At 38.0% G+C, this 12,779-nt stretch overlaps 1 protein-coding gene across 1 annotated transcript in view; it reads left to right on the top strand.

Moving 5' to 3' along the window:
• The window catches only part of FAP (fibroblast activation protein alpha), a 61,219-nt gene extending 49,264 nt beyond the window's left edge, over positions 1-11,955 (top strand). The window contains exons 22-26 of the mRNA XM_053597807.1: positions 7,700-7,799; positions 8,824-8,888; positions 9,421-9,493; positions 9,762-9,835; positions 11,564-11,955. Coding sequence (XP_053453782.1) covers positions 7,700-7,799; positions 8,824-8,888; positions 9,421-9,493; positions 9,762-9,835; positions 11,564-11,665 — 414 coding nt within the window. The 3' untranslated portion in view covers positions 11,666-11,955. The remainder of the gene's footprint in view (positions 1-7,699; positions 7,800-8,823; positions 8,889-9,420; positions 9,494-9,761; positions 9,836-11,563) is intronic.
• The last annotated feature ends 824 nt before the right edge of the window (positions 11,956-12,779 follow it).

The raw sequence follows: 12,779 nt of genomic DNA, 5'->3' as shown, positions 1-12,779 counted from the left end.
TTATATGTTTTATGCCTGTTATTCAGTTCAGCAATCATCATTTTCTAAAGTGTTCGTTTATAAGATTTCTCATGAAATGTTAATGGTACAACATAATTTAATCTGTCAGTGGAAACAGTCAATTTGGGTAATCTGGGCTTCAAAGTGGTGGTTTAAAGTGTTTGTTTCTTTAATTCGATCTTTTATTTTCTTCCCTGTACAGCAGGGAACTCATAATTGAAAATTTTTTACTTATTTCTTTGGTACTAGATTATAGCATATTGAATGGAACCATATTCATCAGAGGTTTAATTTACTTTGTTATTTTAGAGTTAAATATATATCTTTTATATTTATGTTTTCTGAAAATCTGAGCTAAAGTTTAAAATTACAGGAACTTTTGAATATGAATTCTTTAGTACCTAACCTAGCATAATCACAGCTTGGCTGTTTGATACATACTTCTCTCTCTCTCTACACACACACACACACACACACACACACACACACACACACACATATATTTGGCAATCAAAGAGTTTTATTAGATCTCATGTTAATTTATGTAACTGGACAGAAGGATTATTTGGTTTCCTAATTATAGGTCATGGAGATAATTTTCCATTTCTGAGGAACTGTGCAGGTTTTGAAAATACATATTAAAGAGAAGTGGCAAAACTTATCGGCTATGGGCAATGAAGTTACTGGAAAGTTTAGAGAAATATTGGAAAGAATTTAGATTTGCCCATTATAAATTATGATAATTACCCTTCAAAGAAGATTTCTTGTTTCACTTTTTGGTCTGAATTTGTACATTTGCAAGTCAATTTGCAGGCGTTTGCGCTTGGGTTGTTTTTCTTGGCTGTTTTCTATGGGAGCGGCCTGCACAAAATGAAGGGAATAAAACCCAATATTGAAGGGAATCTGCAGAATTCAGCTCAACTCTCCGCTCAGTGACCAGATGAAGAGCTGTTATGAATTCAAGGAAAGTTGTTACTTCAAGCCATTTGGTCCTTCTTAAAACTATCAAATGTTAAATATCTAAACAGAATGGAATTCAAATGAGTAGAAATAAATGCAATATTTTTGTAGCGAAATATTTCAGATAAGACCTTTCCTATCATCCATTTTTATAAAATTTCCTAAAGTAAATCCTTGGAAAATTCTCCTTTCAAGCTGAACATTTACATGTAATCATTAACATTTCTCTTGGATTTAGATTTTGCTTTTACTGCAGGCTTTGAAATAACCATAAAGTAGAACTTTTTATTTCATTTATAGAACATTCTAGGTATTAGTTTGGTAGAGAACCATCTATGTGGGATGATTTAAAGAACCCACTCATCACCCAAAAATACATCCCTATCAGCCTGAAATTCTTCAATAAGAGATTTTCACCACATATCATCATGCAAATGCCATGGAAATAGTATATTAGACCCCCTTTACCGCTCACTTTCCAACAGGGCAGGGATTTGTGTGGGAGCCCCTGAGAGCATGTTTGAGAGAAGAAAGTAATAAATGGACTGGGAAGGGGTTTATTTTCTGTCCACACCTGGACAGACCCAATCAGCAGGATGAACCAGTGGTAGAAAAAGACTTTAAGACTATACTGGTTATTTTTACAGTTCTTCAGATTTAAGACTGATCCATATTTATAGATCTGTGCACCTGACTATTGACTTGTTCATTCTTTCATCTGCATAGTAAATTTTCAATTAGGTCTTTTACCGGGCTCTTTGGAGGATAAAAAATGGGTAAGTTTATAGGCCTGGCCTTCTGGGGGTTAGTGGGAAACAGATGATCAAAAGAACGGGAGCTCGGCAGGTTTCCAAGTGTTATGAGAGATGTAACTTACATGGAGTACAAAGGAAGACGAGTGGTTAATTACAGCTATGGGAGCTAGGGAAGGATTCAGAAATGGGTTAGCATTTGAGGCGAGTGAAGAGAGCTGAGTAACAGGGCATTCAAGGTGAAAACTATATTCCCAGGTCCTGAGTTAACAATGAGGGTGATGTGCATGAGTTGGTCAGGAATGCCTGAAACTTGAAAATCTGAAGTATCACAAGGAAAGTGTAGGGAATGAGTCTGAGTAAGCAGGTAGCCAGGTAACAGAGGGTCTTTTAAAGCACATAAAAGAAAGGGCTCTGTGACATCTTTCTCTTCATTCTTCTCTGCCTCTATAGTCATTAGACTTCATTAGCTCTTTAATTGTTAGTGTTTTTCTGGGTCTAGCCTTGACCCTAACTACTTTTCATTTCCTTGGGCAAACACTTGTTCCAGAATGATTATGACATTCAGATCCCTGCCACCAGCACCTGCCTTTTCTGAGCACCAGTGCTTATTGGTCATGTCCCCTAAATGTATTACATGTGCCTCAAGCTTTGTGTATCCAAGATAATCTTGTTAAAGTTTACTTCAAAGCAAGTCTTCATCTCACTAAAGGCCTCATCACACACCTAGTCAGCCAAATGAGAAAGAGGAGAACCATTTTCCATCCCCCCCTTTTGCTGACTCAGCCAACATTCTGTTGGTTATAAGTTCTGTCGATTCTACCTTTAAACATTTAAGTCTGTTTTCATTATCCCCACTTGTATCACCCTAATTTGAGTTTCTTCATATGTACTTTAAATCAGAACTTTCCAGATTTAGCTTGCATAAACCTCACCTGGAGGGCTTGTTAAGCCACAGCTCCCAGAGCCCCACCACCAGAGATTGTGATTTAGTGCACCTGGGTGGGGTCCAGCAGTTTGCATTTTTGACAAGATTCCAGGTAACCCAGATGCTGCTGGTCCATGCGTCATAGATTGGGTAGCACCAATTTAAAATATTCTAGTTGCTTTTTAACTGTCCTCAGTGCATTCGTCTCACATGTTCCAGCATTGCTAATGGAGTTATCAATCCAAAACAAAATTTTCCACGTTGCTTTTCTGCTTATGTATTTTATGGGGCTCCACATTGCCCACAACATAAAGCCCAAATACATTTCTTTGTGTGCAAGGCTCTTGGTCTCCTGTCTCCAACTTACGTGTCCAGTCTCATCTCTCTGCACTTCTCCCTACACCTTGTGAGTAATTGAAATTATGCCTGCGCATCCCTGTTCCCATGATTTTGTATGTGCTGTTCCCTACAACTACAATGTCCATTCTCTTCTTCCATTCCCCATCTCTCTTTCCTTCCAAAAAGGAAAATTCACACTTGTTCTTTAGTACCCAACTTAGATATAACCTTTTTGTTCCACTAGCTCTTCATATTTCTCATAATAGGAATTACCATGTTTTATCTTGTCTATTGGATTCTCCCATAAGAATGTAAGCTCATCAAGGTGATGGACTATTCTTATTTTAGTTTTGTTTCTAAAATATTTAGCACAATATTTGGCCATGTCAAGCATCTGCGATGCTTTGTCAACTGAATTTAATTCTGTAAGTTAATGTCCCCAAAATGTGTCCCACTAGTTAACAAGAGATTTTTTTCAGGAGAAGGTTCTGTGTTCTAATAATTTGGCAAATCATGAATGCTATATACCGAATAGGATTTGGTTCCATAATTCTTTGTTCCTCTCCCATTCCATCCCCAAACACCCGTTAACGATATTTTACATGGACACTTCTCTGAGAAGTGCTCTTGAAGTTAGTCAGTAGTAGTGTTGGGGGTTTAGAAAGATAATCTTGATTGCAAGTGGAGAATGGGCTATAGGAAGGAAGAGGATGGGCAGAGAGACTAGGAAAGTGGTCATACTAGGCACAAGTATCAAAGACCCGAGTTTAGGCAATGAAGTAGCAGTTGGGAGGAGGTCATAACTCTACATTCTCTTGCTGTATAATAAGCAGGGCTCTTAAGAAAACTGGAGATGAGGAAGAGGAAGACATTGAGAAGGACCCTAATTTAGCTATTACTGTGTTTCATATCATGGAAGAAAGTGTCTGAATCTATGAAGGACTAGGCACTTTAGTGGTCTGAGAAATACATGATACCTAACCAGACAACAGTTTTTGAAGTCAATTGGTCAATAAGCTGCAAATCCCACATTTTCCTCCATTATGCAGTTCACAAAGTAGGGAGAAAACAGTTTAATCTTCCCTTTTCATTTTTCTGGTTCACATAAACCAAAACCCAGTAGCTCTCATTTAGCTGCTTGGTAAATATCCACTATGTGCCCACCATGGTGCCTAATAAGTATCTGGTTATGACAGTGTTTCTTAGCGAAGGTGACTGCCCTTCAGGGTATATTTGGCAACATCTGGAGACATTTTTAATTGTCACACTGGTGAGTGCTACTGGTATCTAGTGGATAGAGGCCAGCGTGGCTGTTAAAAATCACACAATGCACAGGACAGCACCCCGTAACAAAGAATTATCCAGCCCAACAGTGTCAGGGTAGCCAAACATCAGTGTGCAATGAAACACTGAAGCAATTATTCTGACAATTGAAGAGCAGCGAGAGTTTTGCCTAAATTATTAGAATAACAGCCTCATTTCTGGGCTTTGCTTTGTTAATATAGGCCTAGCCAGGTGGTGTTGAATAAGCATTAGTTCATGATTTAATCTTAGTTCCTTTCTCTTCCAGTGACTAATTATAAGCAATTTGAATTGCTATGTGTGATCAACGATGTAAAAGTAGGACAAATGCACCTCTAATGAGGCTATATTAGATTCTGAACTTAAAGTTCTCCCAAAAGAGGTTTCCCTAATGTGGGGATATAAGAAAATGGCGTGGGTTGCTGAGTCAGGTGTCCTGGGTTTGAGTTCAAGCTCTGCTGCTTACTGACTCCACAGCCACTGTAAGTGTACTCTGAGCCTCAGTTTCCTCATTGTGAAATGCAGCAAGAATTTCCATACTAAGATACTCTGAAGAATAGCTGAGTTAATAGCAAAGTTACATATTCCTCCAATATTTACTCTATTCTTACTGTATGTCAGATCAAATGCTCAGTGCTAGGAAAACATTCATTGATAAGACAAAAATCTTTCTACCCTTATGGAGCTGGGAATGGTTGGGTAAAAGACAATAAGCAAGATAAATAAAACGTGTAGAATATTAAATGATGTTAAGTATCATGGAGAAAAACAAAAGAAAATAAGACAGGCGGATGCTGCAGGGTTGGTACAATTTTAATTTAGAAGGACAGGGATATCTTATGTGAAGTGACATTTGACATTTGAAGAGAGAAGTTAGACATGCCAGTTTTTGTGGAAAGAGCATTCCAAGCAAAAGGTTGCAGCATTTGCAAATGTCCTGAGGCTAGAAGTGACTTGGACAGTTCAAAGGATATCAGGAGAGCTAATGAGCAAGAGGGGAGAAATAGACGAGGAGATGTGAGTGGGAGAAGGACAAAAGATTGCATGGGATCACAAAGACCATTGTAGTAACATGACCTAACAAATGTTGGCCCGTTATTATTATTGCCTATCAGTGAAATGTTCCAGTGTGCATCGTGGCTCAAATGAGAGTGTTCCATAAACCCTCCTTCAAAATTCCGTGCCCTTCTAAGAATGTTTTTAAAAATATCCTTCATTTAAACAAAATGGCAAGGCATCTAAGTGCAAAGGACAGAATTCTAGAATTCTTATGGCCAATCTGCTCTGTAGGTTCTTTTCTTGCAGCAGCCACCCACTCTGCCTGGGAGCCCCACTCATGAGGAGAGCAGGAAAAAGTCAATTTGGGTTTTCTTTTTTCCCCCCCTCTTCATTTCTACAATAGGAATAGCTTTTCCAAGCTGCCTGAGAATTTAAAGCACACCTTTTTTTTTTTTTTTTTTTGTGCTGCTAACACAGTATCTTTTGCTTACAGATTCCTAGAGAAAATTTGTATGCATTCTGAAAGGAAGAAACTTTTATTGAAATATAGCACTTTCACCTAATCACTAAGTGTAGATTAGTAATTCCTAAGAGTGAACAGAAGTGTTTACCAACCTTTTTACAATATGCAAAAACTTTTAATTTCAGATCTCACTTTATGCTATTTCCTCTATGACATGAAAAGAAGCAGGAACCAGTATTTTTACTTGTTGTGAACACACTTTCCCAATAGACCTATAAACAATAAAATTTTTCTAAAGGTCTCTGGCTTACTCTGCTCTCATTTGAACTTAACATTAAGAGGGAGGGAAAGCTCTTAATTTCAGTGAGAGATGCTCCTAACCTCCTAATCAAAACAAATGATTTTCATGTTGTAGTGAAAGTTTGAAGCAGATAGGGAATTTTCATTTACTAAAATGATCTTCAAACCCAAACATTTCTTCTGTTTTTAAAATACATTTTTCCCCCATTAAAACAAGGTTTCGTTCTCTCCCAGTACAATAAAAAGAAGCTATGGCATAATTGGGGCTGCCTCTTTTGTGTTTTGAAGCTAAGGGTCCTCAATAAAATTCACGAGAGCTAGAAACATAAAACTGTAAGGCAGTTCGAAAATGGTATTCAACTGTTGAATTCAGCAAGATCGTTCATCTTCCTCTCCCCTGCCACATATTTCACGGATTAAGAATAGACCCCTGCCAGTAACCTAGTGTCATCACCCTGTCCCTCTGTCTCTCCCTCTCACTCTTACTCCTTTTCTGAAGAGTGACTTTTCTGTGGTAAAGGGTGATATGATCTGTCCTGACGTGAAGGAAGTGATTCCCAGAAATTTGTGACAATAAGGTCCTATAAGCAAGCTGTGGCTTTAGTTGGAGAGTCACTCTATCCTCTTCTAATTTTTAGTGACGTCCCTGCATCAGGCCAAGAATAGACACTGAGAATCACTTCCTAATCTAGTGCACACAGTTTTTTTTTTCTTTCTTTTTTTGGTCCATGTCCCAGAAGACTGCTTAGTCCTCCCAGTTCCCAGGAGAAGCACCTCTCTCCCAGCGTGCTTGTACAGACTAATTTGCATTTCAGGAGGAAGTGGAGCTTATTGTGATACCCTCTTCCTATTAGGAAAAGGTTCACATTTCCAAGGGACGTTGGAAAGGTTTCTTTCTGTTTACAGGCTCCCGTTTCTCCATCATCTCTCTAGTCCTTGGAGAAGGAATTTGCTGAGAGATAAACCTACTCCCGATGCTGCAATTTGTATCCTCTCTTGTATTTCTTTGCTTTTCCATTAAATTTGTGGGAAGAAAACACAGAATTTTCGAAGACACCAATGACTTTTCCTCCTTTAAACTGCTATTTCAAAAATCCTAAAAACAGAATATGTATCACTATGTCAGACACACAGACTCCGGCCACGACTTAAATTATCCAAAAGATCGTTATGTCCTTCCTTTGGTATTCTATTGTGAAAATAAATAAGTAAATATATAGCTTTGCTTTCTGCTTCACAAAGCTTTTGAAAACTGTGAAGAAGTACCTTATATTTACATTTTGGTAATAATTTCCTTTTCTCTGTGCATCTCTTTCAAATAAAATCTTTTTTGTTCTGGCAAGATCCTAGTGGAAAAGATAGAGAAAAGACATTTTTTGGTAGAAAAATTGCAATTATCTCTCTCTCTCTTAAACTATTCCTACTGTGTTTTAGGAGGGTCTATTCTGGCCTATAAACCAAGTACTTCTAATTTATTAGAGATGAAATCACTGTTATGTGGCAGAGCTTGCTGCCAAGTGTGAAAAATAGACATTTAATCTACCCTTAGCTGAATCTCCCAGCTTCCTTCAGTCCTGATTGTAGAGTTGCTATAAACATATGGAGGGAAGCTTATGAAAGGAAATCTGGGACTGACTCATAACAATGTCTTTACAGTCCTATGGAGGTTATGTTTCATCACTGGCCCTTGCATCCGGAACTGGTCTTTTCAAATGTGGGATAGCTGTGGCTCCAGTCTCCAGCTGGGAATATTACGGTATGGAAACATTTCATAAATGTTGCCCTGAAAACATTTAACACGTAATTACTCTATATTTAAGGTTGCTAGGAAAATGAATTATGCAGTAAAATTCACCCCAGCATCACTGGGGAAAATATAATCTGTAAACAAGGTCGTTTATATGATTTATTATAATCACGTTGTAACAATCAAAGAAATCTCATGAGTGAGGAAGAGCTCTTCCATAGTCCAATATACCTTGTTTTCTTCCAAAAACCTTGAGCCCCTGCTGAACTGAATCTTTAAAATCAGAGCTAACTCTGTCTTTGCAGGCACAGAGTTGCAGCAAAATTGCCTTTGAAGCACATAATTGACTATGCAAAGTCAGGCCAGGGGCCAAGCAATTCACCTCCATGCCACGGTTTGCAACTGCTGGCTCCATTGTTCCAGAAATCAGAGAAACAAAATGTGTGTGTGAGTGTGTGTACGTACTCCACCTGTGCCTATTTTCACAATTAACATCAATGAGGGATGATTATTTGGAAGTAACTCTAATAATTGTACAAAAATTAGCTTTTATCATGTCCTCATCCCTGTGTGGGGGTAGAAATGAGATAATTGTGACCTATAAGGACTCTTTATTCAGGGAAAAAAAAAAAAGTATATGTGTTTGAGGGTAGGAGAAGTTGGAAAAGTGGATTTGGGCGATGTACTTTGGTTCCAGATGAAGTAAAACAACAGTAAAAGTACTCGAGGTAGCTGGTTTTGTGATTTCTTTTAAAATAAATTGAGGTCATTCTATGGGTCATTTTTAACCTTATCATTCCCCTCAGGGAGATAGAATTGATAAAGATTAAGATCGGCCCTAGAAAGGTAATGTTTAGTTGCTCCTGGCTCTATAATCTCTTCGAGGCCAATCATTTTAGCAAAGTAAGGCAAGGATTTACCCCCAAGACCTCTACATGAGAGATTTGGGCACAGTTATTAAACAAGAAGGTATTGCCAGTTAATGAAATGACATGTATCACACATAAGCAACATATTCTTATCTATTTTATAGCATCTATTTACACAGAGAGATTCATGGGTCTCCCGACAAAGGACGACAATCTTGAGCACTATAAAGTAAGCATTTCCCTTTTTATCGAGGTCATTAATTTATTTCAGATGTGCTAAATAACTTTAAAGCAGTAATTCAGAGTTGACAGCTTTAATCCTGGGTCCCTAAGCAAATATGATGATCTTTTGTTAAGTGCAAAGCACATCCCCGGGAGAGGATTTTACTCCTTTCGGATTCTATTTTTTCTTTCTCCACCCTCTCTAACCTATTCTTTCTTTCTCCCTCCTTCCCTAACCTCCCTTTTTCTGATCTTTCTCCCCACCCCCCAACCCCTACACAGCTTGAGCGGGCATCATTTATGCCTAAGGTCTCACTCATATGTAACATATGACACATAAACTTTCAGTTTTTCAAACTAAGAATCAGATGGAAGTAATGCAAATGATGATGAAAATGTGTTGCTCTGACTCTTAAATATTTATCAACCAAAGCAATACATAATTTCAGTATTGGTGCTAAGTCCATTGCACAATGATTTAGCTAGTTTTCTATTAGAACTTGCAGCAACTAAAATGTTAATTTTTTTCTCTTTTCCAGAATTCAACTGTGATGGCAAGAGCAGAATATTTCAGAAATGTAGACTATCTTCTCATCCACGGAACAGCAGATGGTGAGGTTTAAGCAAGACTCTTACACATAAAAATACTGAGCCAGCATCACTTTGTTTAAGAAACATTAAGCATCCTCCTATGCCTATGCTCAGGGTCAGTACCTAAGAGTCAGGGACATTTCCATATCTGAGTGTGATTACTCACTGCTGACAATGTCAAATGCATGACTAGATAATTGTTGGTGTTCATTTCCAGGCAGTACATTGTCACTCTGTGCTTTCTGGTATTTAGCAGCACTTTAACTCTCTCCCTTTCTCTTTGTTGCAGATAATGTGCACTTTCAAAACTCAGCACAGATTGCTAAAGCTCTGGTTAATGCACAAGTGGATTTCCAGGCGATGGTATATAATTTTGTTTGACTCATGTTCATGGTCTTAGAACCCCAAGCTAGAAGGTCGGGGTTTTATTTTTTATTTACTTTTTAAATTATTTTGGTAAAACCTGGGAGCAAAGCTGCAGGGTAGAGAAGGAAGAACATTAACAAATGAATCTTGGATCTTTCATTAACTCCTTGAAAGACCCTAGGCAAGCCAGATCGCCTCTGGGGTTCCCAGTTGAGTCATATAAAATAAAGGAGTTCACAAGATTAAATGATCTTCTAGCTCAAACATCCAGTCGTTCTGCAATCGCTTGTACAAAAGTGTAGCTGTGTGCTTGGAGTCCCTGCAAAGCCTAGGAGTCCCGACACAGCTAGAAGATTCTGTTTGTTTAGTAAGAAGCAATTGTAGAATGTTATGAGAAAGCTCAAAGGCTCCCTGAAGTCTTACAGCTCCATTCAGGGTTAGAGAACCTTTTCTTCCCCATATTCTCAGCACCTGGCACATGCCTGGCCCATCACAGATGCTCAGATTTTTATGGAGTGAATGAATGAGCTACATGTAAAACCCAGGTTGCATGAGAAGTGGAAAATGGAAACAGAGAAGAAAATGTGGCACCAGCTAAGGCAAGGGGGGCCATCCTTGGCAACTACTTCTTCCCTCACTAATCCCCCCTCAATTGTTTATATTGAACAAAAACCCAGAAAAGGAGATCCCCATTTGGGGGAAATGTTTTTTAAAAAAATTTACAGGCTGGGAAGGGAAGGGAGAAGTAGGAGAAAGTTGGTGATGTGGCATATAAATACAGTTTGATAGAAGGAATATGTTCTAGTATTTGATAGTACAGTAGGGAAATTATAGTTAACAATAATTCATTGTATATCTCAAAATAGCTATAAGAGAAGAACTGTAATGTTCCCAACTCCAAGAAAAGATAAATATTTGAAGTGATATATATCTCAATTACCCTGACTTGATCATTATACATGGTATGTAGGTATCAAAATATCACATGTACCCCAGAGATATGTACAACTATTATATATCAATTTTAAAATTACAAAGGGCAAGGTGAGATTTTTCTGATTGTTTTTATTGTGACTCTCAAGGTAAATTCAGCTTAGCAAATATGTATCATTATATAATGACCACTGACCCCTTTAAGAGTGAAAATGATCTTACTGGCATCTCTCCAATAATAAAGTTTAAAGGTATAACACTATCGCCCCCCTTTTTACAATGCTATCTTAACTCCTAAACAAGATATTTATGGTTATATGTCGATACATTATATTGTGGATTTTCTACAACAGAGAGAAATTATATTCATAAGCTAAAAGCCTCATGGAATTTTTGAACTACAAGGAGTCAGGGAAAATTCAAATCCAACTCCTTTGTTTTTCAAATGAAGAAACCAAGCTCCAGAGAAGCAAAGTAACAGACCCAACACACCAATTCCGGAACCCATGCCTTCTGATCCTGATCCTGTGGGGTCCGTGAAACTCAGCCACTGAGATCTAAAATACAAATTAAAGACTATGAAACAGTAGTGAAGTTTAATAAAAGCTCTTGAAATCATCCTGCTCTAAATACAATATTTACATATAAGCTATTTTACTTTTCTAGTGTCTTTTGATAAAATTTCTCTGCAATATTAGAAAATGTACCAACTCCTGAGAGGACAAAAAAAGTCAAATCTAGATGCATTTTGTGACTACATGAATAAAACAGGTTTGTTTCTTTGTATTTCAGTGGTACTCGGACCAGAACCACGGCTTGTCCGGCCTGTCCACGAACCACTTATACACTCATATGACTCACTTTCTAAAGCAATGTTTTTCTTTGTCAGACTAAAAATGCCACAGTTGCAAGCCTGTATCACAATCTGAAAACTTCCTATACATGTCTCAGACAGTTTGCTTGTTCTACTTTTTATGTTGTAAAATGCTGGTATAAACGAATGTTGTTCTGAAGGTTCGTAAAAAATGAAGAGGACTCGGAAGTTCAAGCTAAATATTGTTTACATTTTCTGGTACTCTGTGAAAGATGAGAAATGGGAGCCGTGCACTTGGCCTTGGACGCAGATGGTGTTTTATCCACCTGTTCATCTGAGGAAAGAAAATAAAGTCAGGAGTTCAAGTGCTGTATGTTGTCTGTGCTCATTGATGTCAGGTTCCAGGTTCCATGACAGGAAGAAGTGTTTGTCAAGACAAGCACATGAATAGTATTAGGGTGGTCATGGGGGAGAAGGATCCAGAGCAGTTTTAGATTTTTGTAATGAGAGCGCCAAATAGTGGAGCAAACAGCTTTAAGTAGGCAACAGCATTGTTCAGAGAAGGCAATGAATCATGCTTGAGATGTTTGCACTCGATGCTGTCCCTCCAAGAAATGTTTATTACATTTCTCTCAGAAGATTTCTTCAACATTGCCAGAAACTTTTGCTAAGGGTAGAGTCAGACTTTTGAATTCAGGCTCTTTTTAAGAAATGCTTCAAATTTGGAAATGTTCCTATTTTGAATCCTTTTTTAGAATTAGTAATAGTAACTTCTTTCAGATTGTTAACCCATAACCTAACTGAACAAAATAGTACAAAAATAAGTAAAATAGACACCAATAGCTAGAGAGGAAAGTTTTAAAACTATGCGTTTTTTGTGGCTTTAGTTCTACATTAGAAAGTATATTTTGGGAAAAAGCTTCTGTAATGTCTGCACTCCCCAAAGTAATGTTCTACCAGTAACTGCCACCATCCATTAGAAACTATGGGTGGCCTGCCACCTCTGTGATTACCACAGAATGAAAAAGATCCAAACCACATCACCAGAAGATATTTCTTGAGTGAATGTGGGAGGTAGCCACCAAGCCACTGTCTGTTTCTCAGCCCTGGACTACCCTGGACAAGTCTGCCCATCCCTTGCTCGTTGCTTTCTCTCCAGTTGCAGGTGGAGTATATTCATGCCCTCCTTCAGGT

This window comes from Nycticebus coucang, chromosome 7 (genome assembly GCF_027406575.1).
Source record: "Nycticebus coucang isolate mNycCou1 chromosome 7, mNycCou1.pri, whole genome shotgun sequence".
Taxonomy (NCBI): Eukaryota; Metazoa; Chordata; class Mammalia; order Primates; family Lorisidae; genus Nycticebus; species Nycticebus coucang.
Note: the sequence above shows the minus strand (reverse complement) of the source record. Positions and strands in the feature narration are given on the sequence as shown.